The sequence below is a fragment of the Arachis stenosperma genome, chromosome 5 (genome assembly GCF_014773155.1).
Source record: "Arachis stenosperma cultivar V10309 chromosome 5, arast.V10309.gnm1.PFL2, whole genome shotgun sequence".
In the NCBI taxonomy this organism is placed as follows: Eukaryota; Viridiplantae; Streptophyta; class Magnoliopsida; order Fabales; family Fabaceae; genus Arachis; species Arachis stenosperma.
The window spans coordinates 35,062,063-35,080,719 of NC_080381.1; the positions used below are offsets into that span (position 1 = coordinate 35,062,063).

At 32.6% G+C, this 18,657-nt stretch overlaps 2 protein-coding genes across 5 annotated transcripts; one reads left to right on the top strand and one right to left on the bottom strand.

Annotated features, from left to right (window-relative positions):
• Nucleotides 1-2,002: 2,002 nt before the first annotated feature.
• Nucleotides 2,003-4,970, top strand: LOC130981805 (formin-like protein 4). Its single transcript, XM_057905514.1, has 2 exons — nucleotides 2,003-3,357; nucleotides 3,458-4,970. Exons 1-2 carry the CDS (start codon nucleotides 2,114-2,116, stop codon nucleotides 4,671-4,673), a joined length of 2,460 nt encoding a protein of 819 aa, XP_057761497.1. The 5' UTR covers nucleotides 2,003-2,113; the 3' UTR covers nucleotides 4,674-4,970.
• A 73-nt stretch (nucleotides 4,971-5,043) lies between these two features.
• Nucleotides 5,044-9,701, bottom strand: LOC130981806 (protein WVD2-like 7). Of its 4 annotated transcripts, none has more exons than XM_057905519.1 (9): nucleotides 9,678-9,701; nucleotides 9,367-9,451; nucleotides 8,469-9,128; nucleotides 7,928-8,344; nucleotides 7,767-7,831; nucleotides 7,206-7,302; nucleotides 7,001-7,075; nucleotides 6,697-6,808; nucleotides 5,044-5,888 (listed from the first exon to the last, which is right to left on the bottom strand). In XM_057905519.1, exons 3-9 carry the CDS (start codon nucleotides 9,126-9,128, stop codon nucleotides 5,884-5,886), a joined length of 1,431 nt encoding a protein of 476 aa, XP_057761502.1. In that variant the 5' UTR covers nucleotides 9,367-9,451; nucleotides 9,678-9,701; the 3' UTR covers nucleotides 5,044-5,883. The 4 variants fall into 4 exon arrangements, with proteins under 4 accessions (XP_057761502.1, XP_057761501.1, XP_057761499.1 ...); XM_057905518.1 differs by lacking the exon at nucleotides 9,678-9,701 and adding an exon at nucleotides 9,527-9,600; XM_057905516.1 differs by lacking the exon at nucleotides 9,678-9,701 and adding an exon at nucleotides 9,527-9,590 and having other exon boundaries at nucleotides 8,469-9,132.
• Between the last annotated feature and the right edge of the window lie 8,956 nt (nucleotides 9,702-18,657).

Below are 18,657 nucleotides of genomic sequence, written 5' to 3' on the forward strand. Positions count from 1 at the left end.
CAAAAATAAATATGTTAAATAAAAGGTTAAACTAATATTTTTATCAATGTATTTGTTAAGTTTTGTAAATTAGAGAATAAATATGTATTTAGTTGCTTGATAATCACATAAATAATTAAGTAATTGAGTTACAAATTGATTTCACAATATTTACCTTTTTTATTTTTAAATAAAAGTGAAAATTAAAAAAAATAAATAGTAATATATTATAAAAAGATAAAAAAATTTGTATATAAATAAATAATTATTACAAAATAAAATCTCGTTGTAAAATATTAACAACATATGAGTAGCTATTTTTTTATATATTTTTTTAATAACTCCTGCATAGTAACCAACAGTGACTTAATGTAAATAATAATCTCACGTTAATCCTATGAGAAAGAGAATTGATTCATATATATGTGAAGATACAACACTATGTATGTATGTTAGTTTCCAACTACTACACCATACAAATAGGCCATTTTAAAAGGGAGTTACTTGATAAAAACGTTTAAAATATATTTTTAAAGATATTTTTTAATGATTAAAATTTAATATATATAATTAATTAAATCGTATTATTTTTATTAAAATTAGACCATACAAATTAATTTAACTAAAAAGTAGTGAATTAAATTTTGAATCGATCTAAATTAATATTATTTTTCATAAAAAATGACTACAATACACCTATTATAAAAAATAACTAAAATATTTTTATTATATATATTAATTTTAAAAATTCTAAATTTTATTTTTCTTCTTCTCTACCGTCGTAGGATTAGAATTTACAATTTTCAAAATTAATATATATATATATATATATATAATATTAATATTTTAGTTATTTTTTATAATAAGAATATTATAGTTATTTTTTATAAAAAATATTAATTTAAATCAATTTAAAATTTAATTTATTAATTTTTTAGCTAAACTAATTTATTCGATTTAATTTTAATAAAAATAATACAGTTTAATTAATTATATGTGTTAAATAATTAAATTTTAATTTTTAAAAAATATTTTTAAAAAAATATTTTTAATATCTTTATCCATTTTAAAAAAGTAGATATACTTTCATAAAACTGTCTTCACATAAAAATAACATTACGAATATTTAAATTATTTAATCAAATATATTTAAATTAAATATATTAAATAATTTAACAATTTGCAATATTATCTACACTTAACGATGTCTCCACAAGAGCATTTGTCTTTCAAAGTTTAAACAAAACATCTTGGATCCTTACTATATAGGTTGGCGTCAGCATGACCATCAAGTCAACCAAATCCTTCACCACAAATTTCTGTAATGGAACTTCTCCCTTCCTTCTTGTGCCTTTTTAGCTTCTAGAAGCAACTAATCTAACTTTTCATTAATCATTAAAATAATATATGAGACACCATTTTTAGTTTTAACTCGCATATTATTTGCTACTAAATAGTATGCTATGTTAATTAATAATTTATTTTCTTTATCTTTTTTTAAATATTCACGGTCTAATTCATTCAACAATATATAAATCAGAATAACTCGCAAGTTAATGTATATAAATAAGATACCTTTAATTATAATTGGTAGTATATTAAGGCAAAGTCAAAGATAGGATAACTGTGCCATGATGATAAATTAATGGCATTTGACTCAAAAAAGAAAAAAAGCTTTTGGATTTGGATCATTATTCTAGTGCCACCTCAAACCCCGGATGCAATATTAACATGTTTGACATAGTTAGTGGAATAGTGCACAAGTGACAAGTCTCTTTCAAACACTACTTAATTCACATATCCTTTTGTAGTTTGACCAAATCCTGCCACAAAAGTACTAAAATACCCCTCAACTACGCCATTTATCATTTCTAAGATCCAGGGTCATGTTGGTCATTGCATGGTTTAATGAAATTGGAAACTACCAACTAACGACATTTATCAGCTTACTTCTTTTGAAACTTTCAGACACTAACAAAACCAATATAACAAGAAAATGGACAAACTTTCAATTATAATCAACGGAAAGAACAGAAGAAGAAGAAGAAGAAAAAGTGCATTAAAATTTCTTGTCTTAGGATTTAGAAAACCGTGTGATGAATGTAATCTAATCCATGCTTCATTCTCTAATGTTATGGCTCTGAAGAATGCTGTACTTCTTCTGAGCCTTCTCTTTGTTTCACATATTTTTTTGATACAAACATGTTACTCCCAAACCAATTTTGATCCTCAGAACATTGAAACTTTCTATCCAATTGAAACAGCAGAAGAACCACCATTACCAACAATAAATCCAGAAGAATCGTCAGTGGCAGTACCATCATCAAACAGTAAAGTAGCAAAGGCTGTAGCTGCAACTGCAGCATGCACACTAGCTGTTTGTGGAATTGTGTTCTTCTTAGGTCTAAGGTGCTTCAGAGCAAAGAAGAGAATTGACATAACCAACACTACTACAACAACCATGGCTTCTTCTGCAACACATAGAGATCATAGGAATGTTGTGGTGCCTCTGCCTCAGCCTCAGCCTCAACCTCAACCTCAACCTCAGGTGAGTGTGTACGAGAGAATGGAAGGTAACATAAAAGGGCTGATTGTTGATGAGAATGGTTTGGATGTTGTATATTGGAAAAGGCTTCAAGATGGTAAGAACTCAAAAGAGGTATTGGGTAAAAGTCACAAAAACAAAGAAAACGATCACGAAGGATATTATGATCAAAGGACACAACCTGAATCTAATGTTCAAGAAACTCCTTTGCTAAGAGGGTTATCTTCAAATTCTTCACATTTGAATATATTTCCTGTAGAACCATACACTATTATGAAGATTCCACCACCTCATCCTCCTCCTCCAATTAATGGTTTTGATAAACTTGATTTTGTTCGCCCAAAACCACCCTCCATTTCTTCATCATCAACTCCTACACCACTTTCACCTTCCACTCCAAGAATTCAAGATAGAAAAAGTTCAGCACCTACACTACCGCCACCTCCACCACCTCCGCCACCAATTCCAAAGAGCCAAGCAGTGCCACCACCATGTCCTCCACCAGTACCAGAAAGAAAGAGCCAAGCACCTCCACCACAACCACCTCCTCTTCCACCAATTACTGGTAGAAAGAGCCAAGCCCCGCCACCGCCGCCTCCACTGATTCCTTCTAGAAAGGGGCCACCAAAGGGAGGAAATCCAAAGTCATCATCAAAACCACCTCCTACCCCTATTGAAGCACCATCATACTCGAGAAAAGGCAAATCTAAAGATGAAGATATGCAAGAAACCGGCAATCGTCAAGTGAAACTGAAGCCTCTGCATTGGGATAAAGTCAATGCTAATCTTGATCACTCCATGGTTTGGGACAAAATTGACCGTGGCTCCTTCAGGTATAATACTAATATTCCTATCACATTCAATTCTCTGAAACTAATATGCAAATTTTGATCATTTGAATTTGGCACTTATTGTTTACATATAATTCTTCAGGGTCGATGATGATCTTATGGAAGCTCTCTTTGGCTATGTTGTTAACCACAACACCCCAAAAGCGAATGAGTCAGGGAGTCCAAGCAAGGGTTCCTCTGCCTCAGCTCCATCAACAAAGGCATCCACCCTTCTTGACCCAAGAAAATCACAGAACACTGCCATTGTGTTGAAATCTCTTGCAATATCAAGAAAAGAAGTCATTGATGCACTCCTTGATGGTCATGGCCTCAACACAGACACCATTGAAAAGCTTTCTAGAGTTGCTCCAACAGAAGAAGAGCAATCTCTAATACTCCAATACAGAGGAGATCCTGAAAACCTTCCTGCAGCGGAGTCCTTCCTGTATCATACTCTCAAAGCCGTTCCTTCGGCGTTTAAGCGCTTGAATGCCATGCTGTTCAGGCTGAACTATGATGCCGAGATTGTCGAAATCAAGGAGTTTCTGCAGACACTTGAGTTGGGATGTAAGGAGCTTAGGAACCAAGGAGTGTTCCTGAAGCTTCTTGAAGCAGTGCTTAAGGCCGGAAATCGCATGAATGCAGGTACTCATAGAGGTAATGCTCAAGCTTTCAACTTGGCTTCTCTTAGGAAACTTTCTGATGTGAAGAGCACCGATGGAAAAACCACATTGCTTCACTTTGTGGTTGAGGAAGTGGTCCGATCTGAAGGCAAACGTGCTGTTCTCAATCGAGACTACAGCATGAGCCGAAGTAGCAGCAGAAGTAGAAGTAGCAGCAGTATTAGCAGTGGAAACACTGAGAATTCTGTTTCAGATGAACAAAGAAAAAGGGAATACATAATACTAGGATTGCCAATTGTTGGAGGGGTCAGTTCTGAGTTCTCCAATGTAAAGAAAGCAACACTAACAGATTACAAAAGTTTTGTTGGTTCAATCTCAGCACTTTCAGCAAGGATAGCTGAGATTCGAGAACTCGTTTTGAAGTGTGGAGGAAATGATAAAGGAGGGAATTTTGCAAGAGAAATGAACCGTTTTCTATCAGAAGCTGAGGAAGAAGTGAAATTGGTGAGTGAAGAACATGGAAGGGTGATGCAGCTTGTGAAGAAAACAACAGCTTATTATCAAGGAGGAGGGGCATGGAAAGAGAGTGAACAACCACTTCAACTGTTTGAGATAGTGAAGGATTTTCTGGGAATGGTTGATCAAGCATGCATTGAGATTGCTCGTAACATGCAGAAGAGGAAGGGCACAAAGTAGAAAGGACTTTTGAGGTTTTGAACCCACTTGAACATAGCAAGCAGCTCAAATGAATCCTGGTTTGGCCTAATCTTAGTCACTAGAGATAACCAAGGTTACCATAGGCCTAAACAATTCAATTTTTTTTTTTTCTATCTGAACGTTTTATTGTACATCAAAAGGTAGAGTTCAAACCCCATAATGAAAAACAACATTGCAAGGGCCAAAATGATTCGAAATTTGGAATGTTTTCACTTTTCAACGTGTAACTGCACATTTCATTTATAATTTTGTATAGAGAACCATGTTCTTGGAGAAGCTTCTAGGTTCTAATGGTGTACAAGGATCTTTGATTCTTTCAATTTCTTTCGATACACATCTTCAATTCATCTAATTAGTGATATCATATAGAAAAGTAAGTTCTTTCACCATTTATTATTATATTATTACAAGGATTGGCTTTAACTCTTTAAGTAGTAACTATGCTTCCCCACTACTCAGTACTTATACATGAATTTAACACATGTGGAAGTATTAAACACTAGAAAGACTAAAAGCAACTCCTATAGAACTAAACTAACTGCATTCTAAGTTTCTAGTACAATTCTTACTGAATTATCAACATATAGTAACAAATAGAGAGCTTATTGAAGAACGTATACATGCCAAGCTCGAGTGAATCTGCATCTTGTAGCCAACTTTACAAGTCTTGGATTACCTGATTCTGGAAATTCTTCACCCTGTTTCCCCACATAACAAGAAGGTCTTGCACTATTGCACGTGAATGGGATAATTGGTTGCTGCAACTATATAAACCTAAGCATTTTTGTTTGATAATGGTCTACAATGGATCAAGACTCAAGAGGGGGGAATATGTAAAAGGAGCAACTACCTACAAGAAATGTATGCCTAAAACAAAAAGAAAAACAACATCATTAAAGACATTGTACAATGTTGTCTAAATCTTATTGTAGAAGGGGGTGTGAGGGAAGAAATTAATTATCAACTATAGATGCCATTTTCAATTAATTTCTTCCTAGTCCTTCCATGATTCACGAGCTCCGATAAAAATTTCCCCTCAACAGATATAAGATATACTATCATATATCTGAATCAATGGTGTATTTCAGATTTTTTTTTTTTTCACTCTTTCTTTTTCTTTGATCTCTCTTTATCTTTACCTTCACCACCTGTGGCAGTGGGCGGCTACCAAGGGTTCCCAATCTTAGCATCAACCTGGACGAATAAAATACATTGAATGATTATCCAATACAGGAACTGAATATTTGTAAGCTGGAATATAAGTTTAGAACATGCAGGCTGCAGCCTTTGTCAATGCTTCATTTAATCCAATTTTTTGAATTCACCCTACACCGGACCCTCTTTTCTGCCTGGGCTCTGGCACATACATGTAAATAAAGTATCGATATTACCACTCAAAGAATTGGGGATGTTTCTAAATTATGAAAATGAGTTAGTATTTAATAGGTTTAACTACTGGAAGTCCGTATAGTTTAGAAGTTTGTAATCAAGTTCCTACTTTAAAAGGATTCATCATGCAGTCGAGGTAAAGACTGGGCGATTTGTCAGCAAATGTTCATATCTCAAAGGGAGCGTTTCCTAGAAATGCTGTTAGAATGTGCACAGCAAGAACTCCTACTACTATCTCTATTCTGACCCAGCAAACATTATACAAGTTCATTTTGACAGTGGAAAAAATAAGTCTAACAGCAAAACTAGACAGCCAAGTGTCTCACGAATCTCCATAGTCCAAGCTTTAGCTAACTTCAAGTTAAAGGTAAAGCTTTTAGATATGTAATCATTTATACACTTGTCTTTAAAATGTAATAACAGATGATATTTAGAATGTTTGATGTAAGTTTAAGCACATAAAAATTGTAAGGCAATAAATACTACAAATTACCAAGATGATGATGCATAGGTAGGAATGCAGTGCCTGTACCAGGTACAAATACAGGTGCAGGAGGGTGTTTTGCATAAAATTATAAATAAATAAATAAAAAATGAGATGTATAATGCATACCTTTTCTGAATGACTCTTTGTCTTTGACACTTTTTGTCCTGGCCAATATGCTGGTAGAGGTGTAAGCCTTGAAATTAGGTTTTATCTTTTTTATCTCTGCCTCTTTTTCCTCCTGCATTGAAGAATAGATAGTTCAGAAAAACATCCAATTTATGCATATTTTATCTACTTGAAAATAACAATATAACCTAGGATTACCCATCCTATAAAATTCAGCTACATATTTTAAGCAGTTGCCTTTGATTCACTATAAATGTATGCACATATCTTCCATAGAGAAACACTGTGATATATGAAAGAGTACCTTTATTTTTGGTTGAAGATGTGTTCTTTCTACCACCATTTTTGTATTCGATTTTTCCTCTATTTTTCTAAAGGACTGTTTAAAAGACAAAAGGCGAGAGCATGTTTTGGTCAGTAGAAATAAGCATTACTTTCAAAATCCAATGAGAACTCCCAGTATCAAAGGAAATCTAATGTATAGGCAAACATCAAGAGCCACTCCTTACCTCTTTCCCTTTCTCCGCTCTAACATCTCTTCTCAGAACTGAAGTAGCTTGTACAGAATCTGCACTTCTTCTATCAATACTCTCAACCTTTGTTGGCCTATTATAGAAAAAACTTCAACAGAGTCATAACATAGAAAATTGACCTTATGTTACATTACATCAATAAAGGTAATCATATTTTCTCATACAACTTTCTAACTCAATAAAAAATACAACGATGGTTTTACGGATAGTTTTGCTCAATTTCAATTAAGGAATATTTGTGGATGGATCAAGTTAGAGCTAAATATAACCAAAACTGAATTACTTCATATAACATTAACTTCCAATGTTTCATCATTTATGCAGTCTTTATGGTTGATAAGTTTGTACTCTTGAGGAAACAAAACAAAAACACGACATCATCTGATGGTAGGCTAAAGCAAAACACACATTCGAAATCTTGTCGAGATTCATCAACCGAATGTAATTGGTAAACAAAGTGGGGTTACACAGATTGCATTAAGGAATTAAACGGGTGCAAATCAAAACACATTATCAGTCCAGCAAAAATTTACGTACTGTCCATTTTCTTTCTGCGGAGCTGTAGAGGTAGAAACCTTTGGCTTTGTCCCCCTTGCAGGAACCTGCCCAAGATATACATAGGAAAGCATTCCCAAATCAATGCGGCATTACCGACATATCAACAGTAAACAACAATTGTTCATAAAGATTTTCCATACCTGTCTTTTCACCAAGGATCTGTCCTCACCAGAATAATTTGGCTGGTTGTAATTGTTCTGGAATGTCTTAAATGCTCGTCTCACTATGTCCTTATCTCCCATTTTCTGCATAATTAAAGATTTCCCCACTGTACTATGAGGAGCCGGATCATGATTACTTAGTCCCAAGCTCATGGACATGTGAAGGGATTTGTTAGCAACTTTTCTGCTCTGGCCACTTGAAGCAATTTGCTTCCTTGATAAAGATGGAGAATCTGCATTTTTAGTAGAAGAACTGGATGCTGGTAGCTTTGTTTGAGTTAATGTAGGCTTTGAACTTGAACTTCTTGGTGTTGAAATTTGGGATATCTTAGGTGTAGGTCGCATTGATGTCTTCTTTGTCTTGGCCACATTGCTTTCCCTTTTTATGGGGGTAACCTATCAAAAATAGATGGTGAGAACAGGCGTCTAGGTAGAGCCAATCTTGAAGCAAGAAAAATTATGATTTCACCAATGTTTTCCCGAAAATGAAGATGAATTCGACAGATATAGGAATGCAAACCTTATATTCCCTAGGATGATCCAATGTCAGATGCTTTGCTTCAACATTCTTAGTATGATCCAGTGTCAGTTCTTTTACTTCAACTTCTGCGGCATTTCCTGTCTCCTTGACCTTGTACACGACATGCGAAATTTTCTTCACATCTTCAACTTCAACATCAATACTTTCTTCTTGTTTCGTGCTGACAACTTCTTCAGGCTTATCTGTCAACTGCGAACTATGTGATCCGGTTTTCAGTTCTTCATTCTCTGCCTTGGCTGAAGAACTTACATAATCTCTAGAAACTACGTAGCTCCTACTAATCTCATCAACAGAACTAGATTCTATCTTAACCACTTCAACATAACCTGGTTTGTTGAATACATCAAAGACTGCACCAGCACCGGAATTTTCGCCAGTGATATGCATACCATTTTGATCTTCATTTTGCTTCTCTTGTGCAAGCAATTCGGCTTTGCGGGCAGCAATCTTCTTGTAATGAGCTTCAAAGTAGGCTTTTTTCTGTGCCACTGATCCAGGTGTGGCACACTTCTCAACCTCCTCCATGTACTTGTTTGGAGAGAAAGAAGACCATCTCTCCCAAGACAATGAATCATTCTCAAATCTACCCAATGAAACAGAAGCTTGCAAGCCATCATTGGAAGCTGATGTTTCTCCCATCTTGCTTAAATAGCAGAGACAATAACATTTTACAAAATATAATAAAATCAACAAATTGTGTTCATAATTGCAAGCAACCAACACAAGTACAACTCAGACTACCACCAAAAAGAAAAACACCATCATCAATTGGTGAATCCACAAAACCGTTGAGCCAGATATTTGCAAAACAAAACAAAAAAGACAAAAAAGATTGAAACTTTAATCTGAAACAACATTAATGAGAAATGGGGTTTACCTTTAAACTTTCAGATAAGGTTCACACCTACACCAAATTCATTCAGCAATGGAAGAACCAAGAATTATTACTCAGCTACAATGGCCTGTAAAGAAGAAATTATAATAATAAAAAAACAATAATCGTTCATTGATATCTCACTCTCAAGTACTGAACAAACCATGGAAGAGTTAAGAATCAGTGGCCCCAATGGGACAAAAAGAGGACCCTAAAATAAATTCCCAGACATGAAAGACTAGATCACTAGAGTGAAACCACAAGGGACAGGTGCGATTTTTTAATTTATAAATAAAATTAAATATTTTATTTACCATTGAGTGTATTTAAGTTTTTAGACCGTCATTATACAGCTCGAAGCCATTTGAATGGACATATTTTGAATACATATTTATTGTTATAATTTGATATTTTTTTATATTTAATTATATTTTAATAAATTTTTTATTTTTTAAAATATGAATAAATATATTTTTAAATATTATTATGTGTTAATATATTTAGTTTTATTATTAACATATATTTTTGAAATAAATTTAAAAATAGTATATATTATTATTTTTTAAAATAAAAAATATTTTAAATATATTATATAATTAAAATAATATATTAAAAATAATTAAAAAATAATTTTTATTTTAATATTAATAAAATATCAAAATATCGTTACGATTTATTTAAAAAATATTTTATATTATATATATATATGTCTATCTATCTTATAAAATTTTAAAATTAATGTGTCGGCATTTTCTGTATCGTATCGTGTTTTGTATCGGTATATACATCATAGCATAGAATAAAAGATAAATAAATACAAAAATTGAATATTGTACACTTGATATATGTAACTTTAAAATATTTATATGAATATAATTTTAAAATTTTAAATTATTTAAATAATATTAGACGACATAAAAAAATTAAAATAAATCAAATGGTAACATATCTAAATATACTAGACTGAAATTTTTTTTACTTTTATTTTAATGTATGGGATATTTTTTTAAGGTATGCACAATATTTAATTTTTATATCTATTTATCTTTTATTCTGTATAGTAAAATGTATAATGGCAATATAAAAATTTAAATATTTTATACGTTTAATATTTTAGTAAATAAAATATTTAAATAATTTAAATAAAAAGTTTGGAGAACAGAATAAAATGTTCAATGCTTCATTGATCATTCTTTTCTTACCCCTAACCGTGAATCCCCCCTACTATCTCTTTTGTTTTTACTTCACTTTTTCTCTAGAGTAACAATAACACATCACCTTTGTCTTGTTGTGGCCTTGTGGGTACTTCATGAAAGAAGAAACCTTTAATATAAACCCAATCATCAAGATTCAAAAGGCAAAGTTGTAAAGTAGTTACTTGAGAGTTTCTAGATTCCGAACTGGATTCTATTCCTTATAAAGAGATATGGTTTTCTTTCAACTTCTGTTGCAATCAATACCACTTCTTTCCATCCAGGCAAGGCCGAACCAACGAATTTACACCATAAAAATTATCTACCACTTATATATTTGAATATATTAATATATATTATTTTTTATATTTAAAAAAAACTGTCAATATATTTTTGGTATATAATATAACTAATTAGTGATTGATTTTTAGAGTTTATAATTCGTGCTCAAAAGAATTTCGGTACATGCTTTTTAATTTTGATATTGGATTCATAGTAATATTCTTTTAATAATATGTGAAATCTAGTATATTTTTTTATATAGAAATGACAAATCAATTTTTTGATTTGTGAACTTTAATTTTTTTTATTTTTAAAACATAAAATTGACTCCCGAATTTGTAAACTTTAATTTTTTAAAATTTTTAAAACATAAAGTTGACCCTTTGATTGTTAGACTTATACAAAATCGATCCTCCAATTTGTGAACTTACACAGATCTAATTTTTCAATTTATGAACTTTAATTTTTAAAAATTTCTAAAACACAAATCAAAATCATTCAATTTGTAATTATCTTTGTACTAAATTAAAACACACCACTTTTTTATAATCGAAAATAATACAACAATAATTTTTCTATAAAAAAAATCAACCCCAGAAGAAGTCAATTTTTTTATTAATTATAAATTATAGATAAATTTTAATTTAGTAATTAATTTTTTACTGAATATGATATATTTTTTATCATATTAAAATTTTTTATTGTTAAGATTATTTTAATTTATTTTTTTATTTCTAAATGTAATTTATTTAAAACAATCTAATGGTGAAAAAAAAGCAAGAGTGATAAGTTTTAAAGAGAGAGAAAAGTCATAAATTAAATACAAATACGAGTAGAGATAGCAAAAAAAAAAAAAAATAATATCTACAAATATATTACCTATGATAGAGAAGCTAATGGAGACCTGTAAAATTTTTAGGAGATCCACTTAGGAATAAATGGGGACGGAGACATAAATTGAGGTACCTGTGTAATACTCTGATTTTTAGCACCTCATGACCTTACTAAAAGTTTGAGTACTATTCAACTCTAAACCTTTTTATCTTATACTAATTCTATTTAATATTGAGCTTTCGCGAATACGAGATGGAATTTTAATCAAGAAAATGAAAATTCTTTACTTGAAACCTCTTAATCACAAAATATGTTTATTCACATAACAATATATATACATAAACTCATCCTAAAACTCTTAAATACAAGTCCTATCCCTCTGAAATTCAAGGTCAATAAATGGCGAGAAAAAAATCTAAGACTACATCAAATACAGGAGATACGGATACGTATGACCATAAAGCTCTGATGTTCAGTCGCGGCTCCGCGCCAAGGATTCCTGAATCTGCTGCTGAAAGAAAATCTGTAGGGGGCTGAGAACGTCGTCGTCGCATGTTCTCAGTAGGTTAAGTGAATGCCATAAGAATATAGAATAAAATACAAATAGTTAATTCACGTCCCAAAAACAGTTTTTTTCTATTAAATCCTTAAAATTTTTCCTAGGTCTTACTTAAAAACTGTTTAAAAACCTTTCTTTAAATTACCCTACTTAAACAACGTCTCTACCACGTTAACAGTTCATCAACCACAAGCAGCATTCATCAATACATTACTAAGTTTGCAACATCAACAAAATATCCAATTAAGCACACAAGCAAGTCACGAAGGCAAACAACACAATCACAAAAAAATTGAATAAACAACCACAATCAAATGCAAGTGCGCAAACAATATGATACATGTCTATCCTAAGCAGGCCATGAGCTCAGGTGTCGGTTGCCTACCCGCTCCCGATATTACCCGGGTATCAGTCCCAGATATGACTTTCCAGATGCATACAGTGTGCTTATAAATCTTACGGCTAGACCGCATACATTGTGACTTTCAAATATTTTTCAATGTGCTTACATCTGGAAAATAATTCCCAATGTGTGGGCGTCTCCACTATACATTTGAAACTAAGGCCCAAACAAAGTCGTATCTGCTCTCCTGTGGCAGATAAACTCTTAAAACTTTTTCTTTATCCTTGTTCTATACTCTCCTGTGATAGAGATTCCTTTAATTATCTTTCTTTCCTTTACTTTTCGTTCTTCTTCTTTTCTTTATTATCAAACCGAACTCAAATTATAACTTAAAGCAAAATCTCTTCTCAAAAGATTGAATTTAAAACATTATATTTTTCTTCATAAATCGAATTGAAAATAAGAATTTTTCCATAATAAGTCGAAATCAAATAATATTCTTAAATCAAATTTACTTTTAAATAACGCTTTAAACAAAGTCTTAGAGTTTTATAAAAATTTGGCAACATTTTCTCTAGAATTCGGATTATTCCACCCTTCCAGGGTCCCAACCAAACAATCTCTCAACCATTTCGAATATCAAATCCTTTTCAACAATTAAACTATTTTCAAATATCTAATAATTTTCAATAATCAAATCGTTTTCTTTAAAGCTAAGCCTCTTTTTGTTTCGGTAAAATTCAGCTCTCTTTTAAATCTTTTACTATTAGAACCAAAGAAAAAAGCTGTACGAGTTCATTCAAACTTTACAAAACCTCCCAATCATGTTCTTTTTTATATTTAAAATTAAACAAAACCACCTTTTCATTTATGTTTACAAGAATTTGGACAGAACCTCCTCTTAAAATTAGGCTTCACCATCTTTACGGGCTCCCTCACTTTCATAATTCCTCAATTTATATGTCATTTAATCAAGGCATAAACATAACGTATTTTCAGCCACAATTCAAACAATCAAGAATTCAAACACGTTCATCAACTCAATTATTCTCACAGTTAACACTTATTCATCAAATTCAATCAGTCTAGACAATCACAATTTATTTGCAATTACTCAATAAATATTTTTGGTATTTTTAAATTAAAAACTATTAATTTTAAAATAAAATTTTTTATCTCTATATGAAATCAAAATAACATAAATTTTGGAGAAACTTTTTTGTCGAACTGCTGAAGAAGAAAATATTAGAAATTGTCTGTGCCTTTTAAAATTTTAATTGGCCGAACTCAAGGAAAAGAAAAGTCACGTTATCGTCAACTTTTATTGGACAAAAATAATATCAACGTGTAAAAAAAAAAATACAAACACTTTTACGAGATTAAACTTTTGATTAGAGTTACAGATTATAAGAAATTAAAGTTGAAAACTCATGGTTTTCATAGAAGCTCAGACTCTCTCTCTCTGCCTTTCTTTTTTCTCCCTGTCCGTGGCAAGAATGAATTAATGAAATGAGATAGGCGGAGATTTTGATTAGTGGGGATGGTGAGGTGTTATTGTTATATATTTATATATGTATGCATATGAGCCACCTTTATTTCTTTTCTCTTGGTTTTCTTTCTTGGCTTAGGTGGTTCAATTGAAAATGAAGAAAGTTCTAATGATTACTTAAGTTAATAATGATGATGTGTCAAGTGATGGGGTTGGGTGTCATGAATATAAATTGTTGACTTAGCAATTCAAATTATAAATATCTTAAATAAATAATTATAAAAAATGGATATATTAAAACACAAGTAATAATATATATGAGTTATTAATATAAAAGACATTAGTAATATAATGATAAAAGATATATGATGAAGTATTAGCAAAGTTAAATTTATCGAAGAATATCAATATTTACTCATATCGACGGATATCTAGCTCGATAATAATATTATTAACTAAACTTTGTCAATAACTTAAATTAAAAAAATATATAATTTTTATTATTTATAAATTATTACAATTATACTTTTAATTATGTAAAATATTTTATCATAATAAAAATATATATAAGAATCTGAATTTAATTGAACTCAAATAGTTATAAAACTAATTTAATTACTTATAATAAAATAATTTTTAAAAATAAGGAACTCTAATTTATAAAATAAATTATAACTTATTTATATATATATTTTAAAAAATGTGGGTCGTTACAATCCAGCTTACAGGGACCGGCAAAAATTTCTATAAAAAATCACTTAAATTTTGTTATGTAAGTCTATATTTAATGATTTTTTTAAGTTTTATTAAAAAACAGATTAATAATATGTATAATATTTAAATTTATAATAATTAATTATTTAAATTTTTATCATTATAAGAAGGGAGTATTATTATCCAGCTATGATCGACGACTAAAAATTGTTATATTGTTTTATTGAAAGTTTTTTTATTTTATTTTATTTCAATTTAAATGTTGAAAATTTTGTGTGTATATTGATGATTATGTTGAATTTATATTTGAATTGTGCTTTAATTTGATATATTTTAGTTGAATTGTATTGAATTTTATTATGATTGTGTTAATTTTTTAATTTTTTTAAAGTTTAATATCTATACCCGTAGATTTTCATCTTTCATGCGGAAAAAAAAAAAAATAGAGATTCGTGACAAGAATGGGACGAGAATGGAGACATTTTACTAAATGGAGAAGGAAGGTAGCGGAGAGGTCCCACTTCATGGAGCCTCGTTGCCACCTCTAAATACGAGTATCCTAATTTAAATGATATACTTGAGAAGAATATTGTAAATATTGATGAGCGGATAATTTATACGCTTTTTGGCATTATTTTTAGGTAGTTTTTAGTAAGATCTAGCTACTTTTAGGGATATTTTTATTAGTTTTTATGCAAAATTTATATTTCTAGAGTTTACTATGAGTTTGTGTATTTTTCTGTGATTTCAGGTATTTTCTGGCTAAAATTGAGGGACCTGAGCAAAAATCTGATAGGAGGCTAACAAAAGACTGCTAATGCTGTTGGATTCTGACCTCCATGCACTCAAAATAGATTTTCTGAAGCTACAGAACTCCAAATGGTGCACTCTCAATTGCGTTGAAAAGTAGACATCCAGGGATTTTCACCAATATATAATAGTTCAAACTTTATTAGATCTTAGACAACGCAAACTGGCGTTCAACGCCAGTTCCATGCTGCATTCTGGAGTAAAACGCCAGAAACACGTCACAAACCAGAGTTAAACACCAAAAATACGTTACAACTTGGCGTTTAACCCCAAGAGAAGCCTCTGCACGTGTAAAGCTCAAGCTCAGCCCAAGCACACACCAAAGTAGGCCCCGAAAGTGGATTTCTGCACTTAAACTTACTTTTGTAAACCCTAGTAACTAGTTTAGTATAAATAGAACTTTTTACTATTGTGTTTTCATCTTTGGACGTTTAGTCTTTGACCAGATTTTTTGATTATCTTTTGATCCTTTGATCGCATTTTGGGGGCTGGCCTCACGGCCATGCCTAGACCTTTATCACTTATGTATTTTCAACGGTGGAGTTTCTACATACCATAGATTAAGGTGTGGAGCTCTGCTGTACCTCGAGTATTAATGCAATTACTATTATTCTTCTATTTAATTCAGCTTATTTTTATTCTAAGATATTCGTTGCACTTCAACATGATGAATATGAGGATCCGTGACACTCATCATCATTCTCACCTATAAACGCGTGCCTGACAAACTTCCGTTCTACCTTAGATCGAGCGCGTATCTCTTAGCCTCCATTCCGAAAGATCAGAGTCTTCGTGGTATAAGCTAGAATTATTGGCGGCCATTCCTAAAATCCGGAAAGTCTAAACCTTGTCTGTGGTATTCCGAGTAGGATCTGAGATGGGATGACTGTGACGAGTTTCAAACTCGCGAGTGTTGGGCGTAGTGACAGACGCAAAAGAATCACTGGATTCTATTCCAACATGATCGAGAACCGACAGATGATTAGCCATGTTGTGATAGAGCATTTGGACCATTTTCACTGAGAGGACGGGAGGTAGCCATTGACAACGGTGAAACCCAACATACAGCTTGCCATGGAAGGGAGTAAGAATGATTGGATGAAAGCAGTAGGAGAGCAGAGATTCAAAAGGAACACAAGCTGCTGTCTGGCGTAAACTCACGAAGATAGACGACGTAAACTGACGTTCAACGCCAGTATCATGCTGCTGTCTGGCGTCCAGCGCCAGAAACAGGTTACAAGTTGGAGTTCAACGCCAGAAATAGGTTACAACCTGGCGTTGAACGCCCAAAACAGCCCCAGGCACGTGAGAAGCTTAAGTCTCAGCCCCAGCACACACCAAGTGGGCCCCAGAAGTGGATTTCTGCACTATCTATCATAGTTTACTCATTTTCTGTAAACCTAGGTTACTAGTTTACTATTTAAACAACTTTTAGAGATTTACTTTGCATCTCATGACATTTTTCAGATCTGAACTTTATACACTTTGACGGCATGAGTCTCTAAACTCCATTGTTGGGGGTGGGGAGCTCTGCAGCGTCTAGATGAATTAATGCAATTGTTTCTATTTCTCCACTCAAACGTTTGTATGTTCCTATCTAAGATGTTCATTCGCGCTTAATCATAGAGAAGGTGATGATCCGTGACACTCATCACCTTCCTCAACTCATGAACGCGTGCCTGACAAACACCTCCGTTCTACATCAGATTGAATGAGCTTCTCTTAGATTCTTTAATCAGAATCTTCGTGGTATAAGCTAGAATTGATGGCGGCCATTCTTGAGGATCCGGAAAGTCTAAACCTTGTTTGTGGTATTCCAAGTAGGATTCAAGGATTGAATGGCTGTGACGAGCTTCAAACTCGCGATTGCTGGGCGTGATGACAAACGCAAAAGGATCAATGGATCCTATTCCAACATGATCGAGAACCAACAGCTAATTAGCCGTGCTGTGACAGAGCATCTGGACCGTTTTCACTGAGAGGATGGGAGGTAGCCACTGACAATGGTGACACCCTACATACAGCTTGCCGTAGACGTGCTTTACAAACAATTGAGTTGAATATTACATTGCGGAAATTCAGAGGACAAAGCATCTCCAAAACTCCAACATATTCCCCATTACTGCACAACAAGTAACGATTTTATTCTCTTTTATTTTTCTAATAATTCCAACTGATAATTTTAATTAATATCCTGACTAAGACTAATAAAATAAACATAGCTTGCTTCAAACCAATAATCTCCGTGGGATCGACCCTTACTCACGTAAGGTATTACTTGGACGACCCAGTGCACTTGCTGGTTAGTTGTGCGGATTACAAAAAGTGTGATTGCAATTTCGTGCACCAAGTTTTTGGCGCCGTTGCCGGGGATTGTTCGAGTTTGAACAACTAAAAGTTTATTTTGTTGCTTAGATTAGGAAGAGGAGAGTTCTTGGATATATTCTATAATGGTCTGTCTGAGATGTCACTGAATGCCATATTGGCTCAGAACAAAATGTTGACTCAGCAAGTCAACATGATTTCTCAGAGTCTGAATGGATTGCAAAATGCATCCAACAGTACTAAAGAAGCATCTTTTGAAGAAGAAGCTTATGATCCTAAGAACCCTACAATGGCAGAGGTGAATTACATGGGTGAAGCCTATGGAAACACCTATAATCCCTCATGGAGAAATCATCCAAATTTCTCATGGAAGGATCAACAAAAGCCCCAACAAGGCTTTAATAATGGTGGAAGGAACATGTTTAGCAATAGCAAGCCTTTTCCATCATCTTCTCAGCAACAGACAGAGAATTCTGAGCATAGCCCCTCTAGCTTAGCAAACATCGTCTCTGATCTATCTAAGGCCACTTTAAGTTTCATGAATGAAACAAGGTCCTCCATTAGAAACTTGGAGGCACAAGTGGGTCAGTTGAGTAAGAAAATCACTTAAACTCCTGCTAGTACTCTCCCAAGCAATACAGAAGAGAATCCAAAAAGAGAGTGCAAGGCCATTGATATAATCAATATGGACGAATGCACAAAGCAGGAGAAGGACGTGAATCCCAGTGAGGAAGACCTCCTGGGA